Genomic DNA, 6,820 nt, shown 5'->3' on the forward strand with positions numbered 1-6,820 from the left:
ATCAAGACAAGTTTCAATTGGCCCAGACTTAAGAAAGTCTCTGAAGAAATGTATGGCGATGTGTGGTATATGCCAACGACAGAACTATGAAGTCACTAAACCACCGGGGCTCATTCAACCACTTCCAATTCCTTCTGACATTTGAAAAGATATTCCCATGGACTTTGTGGAAGATCTTCTAAAGGCACAAGGAGAAAACTCCCTGTTGGTGGTTGTGGATTGCTTGTCCAAATATGAGTATTTCATTCCTCTCACACATACATTCACAACCGCCAAGGTAGCTGAGATTGTTATCCTAGAAATTTATCACTTGCAGAGTATGCCTAAAACCATTGTAAGTGATTGTGATCTGGTATTCAGGAGTAATTTATGGACTTCTTTCTTTGTTGCACAAGGTACCAAATTATGCCATAGCTTAGCTTAGTAGCTTACCACCCCCAAACTGATAGGCAATCCGAAGTTCTTAACCACACAGTGGAGCACTACCTGCGTTGCTATGTGGCAGACAAACCATCTTCGTGGCTTTACTGGCTCCCATGGGCCGAATGGTGTTATCAGACCACTGTCCAGGGCACAATTCAAATGGTGCCTTATTAGGCGTTGTATGGGCATCCACCACCTTAAGTTCCCACTTAGGTAGGAGGTACAACTTTTGTTTATGCGGTTGATACCATTCTCAAAGATCCCTGTGGAGCCAAAAAATGATCCAAAAATTCAGAAGACTAAACACGGACCTTTTTCTCAATAAAGGCGAGGTTTCCCTCATTAAATGAGCAGGACTCTTATGTACTCCCACGCGCATCTCAGCATCCTTGAAGGTCCAAACAACTGACTACGACTGCTCAAGGATCCCTTGCTTGTGGCATGGAAAAGTTAAGGCATTAAATATATGATTAATTAAGAACAAAGTAGAACAATCTCACAAAGAGAAAGGCACAAAACTGAAACAGAGAAACACTCTGAGAGTTTTCATTAATCAAAAATGTCCAACTTCCATCTTACAGAAATAAATGGTTTTTAATACCATTTTGTAACTTACATTCAGAAATTGAAAGACAATATGACTAAATTGATATAAAACTGAATTAAAGTCACATAAACTGAAAATTACATAACTAAAGTAATGATATCAGCCATAAAACGTCCTGGAAGTAAACTGATCAGCCAATATGTATTAAACCGCCCTCTTTATTCCAGCACATAGAAGTAAACTGATCAGCCAATATATATTAAACCACCCTCTTTATTCCAGCCCATAATTTATCTTCCAATAATTTATGTGCTCCACTCGAAATGCATTTGCTCTTTTGAGTTATAATACTTTTATTTCATGTCCTCCATCGGTTATAATACAAATTATATTAAAGCCAACTAGTTGAACATCTCTCTTGTCTGCTAAATCTTATAATGGCATGATGTCTACTTGGCTTGATCTTTTGTTTGACTAATTTGCAGGCAGTTGCTTGATCTGGGCGTCGCGATTCAGACGACGAAGGGGCGAAGGGGCGAGGGCAATGATTTAATGGTCCTCCTTTCAAAACCGTCAAAGAATATTGGTGGTGTGTTTGAGTGGAACTCCGCCATAAGAGAATGTGTGAAGCAAAATCGTTCCCAGAAAGCCCTCCTCCTCTTTCGCCAAATGAAACAAAATGGTCTGGAAGCTGACAACTTCACCTTCCCCTTGCTTGCCAAAGCGTCTACCAATCTGTGCAGCCTCAGATCCTCCCAAATCATTCACTCCAATGTCCTCAAGTCGCCGTTCCGGTCCGATCTCTATGTGCAAACAGCAATGCTTGACATGTACGTCAAGTGCCAACAACTCACTGATGCCTGCCTTCTGTTCGACAGAATTCCCGTCAGAGACGTGGCTTCCTGGAACGTGATGGTTCTCGGTTTTGCGCAATCCGGGTTTCTTGATAAAGTGTTGGGTTTGTTCCGTGACATGAGGTTTGACGGAATTCTGCCGGATACTGTCACGGTTATGGGGTTGACTCGAGCAAGTTTGGATACGAAAAATTTGGCATTGGTGAAGTCCGTGCACGCGTTTGGGATTCGAATTGGGATAGATGGAGATGTGTCAATGGCCAACACTTGGATTTCTGCCTATGCCAAGTGCGAGGACTTGAGTTCCGCCATGGCTGTATTTAATGGGGTTGAGATTGGTGTGAGGACTGTTGTGTCTTGGAACTCATTGATAGCAGGATATGGAAGCTTAGAAAAGCTTGTCAATGCTCTAAGTTTTTACAAATGGATGTTGTGTGATGGATATAGGCCCGATACAAGCACTATCGTAAGCCTCCTTTCTTCGTGCATTCAGCCTGATAAACTGTTCCAAGGCGCACTCATTCATTGTCATGGAATTAAACTGGGCTGTGATTCTGATATTTTTGTTGTCAATGCCCTTATATCTATGTATTCCAGATGCGGTGATATTTTGTCTTCTCGATTTTTATTTGATGGCATGACTGATAGGACTTGTGTTTCATGGACTGCTATTATCAGTGGGTATGCTGAGAGTAGGGATTTGGACGAGGCGCTAAGGTTGTTTCATGCTATGGAAGTTGCTGGCGTGAAACCTGATGTGGTTACCGTCCTTTCACTGGTTTCAGGCTGCGGCCTAACAGGAGCACTTGAGCTTGGAAAATGGATTCATCAATATGCCTTTTCTAATGGGTTAAGAGACAATATAGTGGTCTGCAATGCATTAATAGACATGTATGCAAAATGTGGAAATATTATTAGTGCTCGAGAGCTCTTCAATGTCTTGCCAGTGAGAACTGTTGTTTCCTGGACAACAATGATCACAGGGTGTGCTTTGAATGGCGAGTACAAAGAAGCTCTGGACCTTTTCAGTCTGATGGTGGAGTTTGGATTGAAACCAAACCACATGACGTTTCTTGCCATTCTTCAAGCTTGCACTCATGCAGGGTTGCTTGAGAAAGGATTGGAGCTCTTTCACATGATGAGAGAAGTTTACAACATATATCCCGGGGTAGACCATTATTCCTGTATCGCTGACCTTCTTGGACGTAAAGGGAGGTTAAAAGAAGCAGTGGAGCTTGTTGAAAGTATGCCAGTGAAACCAGATGCTGGCATATGGAGTGCATTGCTTAGTGCTTGCAAGATTCATCACAACGTAGAGATGGGTGAATACGCTTGTGGTCGTCTATTTGAGTTGGAGCCCGACCTCAAGGGGGCAGTTCCATTCGTGGAGATGGCTAACATATATGCATCGAAGAGAAGGTGGGATGAAGTGGCTGCAGTAAGAAGAGCGATGAAGATTAACAAAGTGAAAAAATTTCCGGGACAAAGCCTTGTTCATGTAAATGGGAAGCCTCATGTGTTTACAGTCGAAGATCGGGGTCATCTTGACAGCTTACTTTTATATGCAACGTTAGATAGTTTGAGTTTGCAGTCGAAAGAAGAATACTGGCCATATTTGGAGGATTTTGTGACATGATCAATATTTGGATTGGTAATTTCTTGAATTATAATTGGTTATGAACTTGTCATACATGAGATTCGAACTTCTCTCTTACTAGTTAAAAAAAATGCTACTAGACCGTAGTACTAAATGACTAATTCCTCTTCCTTACAAAGCTAAAATGTGTAGATATTTATGCTCTTGCCCCACAATTCTCTCAAATTAAAGCCCAATTTTGATTCACAATTCAGCAATTAAAGACTTACCAAAGCACTTCAAATGGGCGAAATCTAGACGAAAGAGTTAAAAAAAGAACCTTTTGTTTGACAAAGAATTTTTTATTTTTAACATACGATATTATTTACAATGAGAGCATCTCCTATCACCACCGCCTTAGAGTATTCATTCAAGGACTTAGGTGCCCATCTCCAAACTCTAGCCCTATCCAGAATTATAGCCCGTCAAAATATTGTTTCAAATGAACAATATCATGCTATATTTATATATAATCTCCAACCTACAGGGGTTAAACATAGTCCCTTAATAGTTTATTATTGTTAAGTTTGTTCTTTAACTTATTGGTTACATATTTTTTAAGTTTCATGTTGGTGGTGTTGTGAACACGAAAGATTCCTGAAACACAAGAAACAAGAATACGTGTACAAAATAATATTTTTGTGTTTAATGATTTTGGGGTTACGATCTCTTTGTAATTTGATCCTCTGATTCTATCTTCGTAGGGTGTAGGTTTGTGGATGAATTGTTGATCCAAAGGGCCGTCGGGGCTTGATCTAAGGATGAAGGGGCGTTGGGCTTGATCTTGAAGAATGGGTGTATGGGTTTGTTGAGGTTGTTGATCCAAAGGGCCGTTGGGGCTTGATCTTAGGATGAACGGATGATGAATGATGAACACTTTCTTCAAGGGCCGTCGGGGCTTGATCTTGAATAATGGTTGTATGGATTTCTTCAAGGGCTTTTGGGCTTGATCTTGAAGGTTGATGGATGAGCGGATCTTCAAGGCTTTTGGGCTTAATCTTGAAGAACGATTGGATGTGTGAATTTGTTGAGGTTGTTGATCCAAAGGGCCGTTGGGGCTTGATCTTAGGATGAACGGATGATGAACAATGAACACTTTCTTCAAGGGCCGTCGGGGCTTGATCTTGAGTTGGTGGAAGTTCTTCAAGGGCCGTTGGGGCTTGATCTTGAAGGTTGATGGATGAGCGGATCTTCAAGGGCTTTTGGGCTTAATCTTGAAGAACGATTGGATGTGTGAATTTGTTGATGTTGTTGATCCAAAGGGCCGTTGGGGCTTGATCTTAGGATGAACGGATGATGAATGATGAACACTTTCTTCAAGGGGCCGTCGGGGCTTGATCTTGAGTTGGTGGGAGTTCTTCAAGGGCCGTTGGGGCTTGATCTTGAAGGAGGATTTGACGAAGAATGAAGAGTGCTTTCTCCATTCTTCGGGATTCTTGGGAATTTGGGGGTTGGATGCTTGAGACCTTTAGAGTTTCAAAGCTTCAAGGATTTTGGATGTGTGGGGAGTATTCTCTTCCATTTTGGGAGTAGAGAAATGTATTTGTGAATTGGTGTCTGTGTAGAGAAATGTATTTGTGAATTGGTCTTTTTTCTCTTGATGGAGAAGCCTATTTATAGGCTTTGAGAGTGAATCACCACCACAAAATTTTCTCACTTAATGCAATATTGAAATTGAAGTGGTCTAACAAATGGCCTAATTTTCCACTTAATGCAATATTGAAATTGAAGTGGTCTTCTTTATGGCCTAATTTCCCACTTAATACAATATTGAAATTGAAGTGGTCTAACAAATGGCCTAACTTTCCACTTAATGCAATATTGAAATTGAAGTGGTCTTATTTATGGCCTAATTTCCCACTTAATACAATTTTAAACTTGAAATGTGCTTGCTTTGTCATTGCCCAAATGAGAAAAACTTGCTTTGATCCGTAATGGATTGAAATGTGCTTACCTTGTCATTGCCCAAATTGAGAAGAAAAACTTGTTTAATCATCCAAGGGTATTTCTTCCTATTTTGTTGAGTCACATGCCATGTGTACAATTTGTACGACACGTGGCGTATGCCATGCATGCCCTGACACGTCAAAACTTTAATACGTTGGTGAACATTTGTTTCACCAAAATTTCGATGTCTACAGGTGTTACATATTTTATTAAATATTTAATACCATTAAGAGAGGGGTGTGTATGAAAAAAGTGCTTAAGGTGAAAAGAATGTCAAAAATTAGAATAAAATAAGGTAAGATAGTATGTAAGGGTGCCATAGGTATTTGTAGGAAAAAATAGAATTTTTAAATTTTGTTTGAAAAAGAAAAAAAAAATTTCCAACGGCTAGTTGACGTTAGCAAGTTGTTGCTGCTGCTGATGGTAGTGAGCTGGAGGTGGTAGGTTGGATCCCAACAAGCAGCTTGATTTTTTTGGGGGTTAAGGGGGGGGGGGTGTGGTGGAAGTAGTGTTCTAAAAATCAGCCTAGGCGCTGGGCGGTGGGCTTTCGTGGCGATTTTGGGCAAAACATTCAATAAAACGGAGAGGGTTTAAGTGGCCAACTAGGCGGCGCTAAGCGGCATGGTAGGCGATTCCTCGTCTCTCTGCTATGTGATTGTGCAAACTGCAACCCATAATCACTAGATGTCTCTCGTCATACTGCAAACCCATGACTTTCGTGCATGAAAACAGAGAAGTGCGGTGGTGGATAGAGGGAGATGTGTGGTGGAGAGATGAAGGGATTGAGGGAGATATGTGGTGGAAAGATGAAGGGATTGAGGGAGTTGTTTTAATTTGGAGGGATAGAGGGAGATATTTTCGATGTTTGATTTCTGTTTTTTCAGGAGAGAAGAAGATGGAGAGATAGAAGCGGAGGACTTCAATGTTTGATTTGTGGTTTTTCAGGAGAAAATAAGATGAGGGATAGAAACGGTGAAGACCACAAATCAAAGATACTTAGTTTGGCGTGAAAGAGAGAGTATGGGTAGCAAGGGAACTTCGAAAGTGTGGAAAAATGCATAGTTGGTGTGAAATCCACCAGCCTTATCATAAAATAAAAGGATAAAGAGTTAATTACAAAAAACTACCTCAAATATGGGTCAAATGACACTTTCATACCTCATCTTTTAAAATTGACAATGTCATACCTCATCTTACGAATTTGTGTTAATGTTATACCTTCCGTTGGCTTGGCCGTTTATTTCTCAGTTAAATGCTGACGTGGCTTGATCCGGGACCCATTTTTATTAAAAAATTAATAAAAAATTATTAAAAACAAAAAAAATTATTTAATATTATTTAAATATTAAAATAATAAAGAAAAATTATTAAAAAAAAAAAAAAAAAAAGAAAACCAACGTCGTCCTTTCCCCC

General features: G+C 40.1%; 1 protein-coding gene across 1 annotated transcript; it reads left to right on the top strand.

Moving 5' to 3' along the window:
- Positions 1 to 1,205: 1,205 nt before the first annotated feature.
- LOC103934782 (pentatricopeptide repeat-containing protein At4g19191, mitochondrial) lies at positions 1,206 to 3,514 on the top strand. The gene has a single exon (XM_009344529.3). It carries the CDS (start codon positions 1,523 to 1,525, stop codon positions 3,458 to 3,460), a length of 1,938 nt encoding a protein of 645 aa, XP_009342804.1. The 5' UTR covers positions 1,206 to 1,522; the 3' UTR covers positions 3,461 to 3,514.
- The last annotated feature ends 3,306 nt before the right edge of the window (positions 3,515 to 6,820 follow it).

Source organism: the organism of the source record quoted next, unplaced genomic scaffold (genome assembly GCF_019419815.1).
Source record: "Pyrus x bretschneideri cultivar Hongxiangsu unplaced genomic scaffold, Pyrus_bretschneideri_v1 Contig18, whole genome shotgun sequence".
NCBI lineage: Eukaryota > Viridiplantae > Streptophyta > Magnoliopsida > Rosales > Rosaceae > Pyrus > Pyrus x bretschneideri.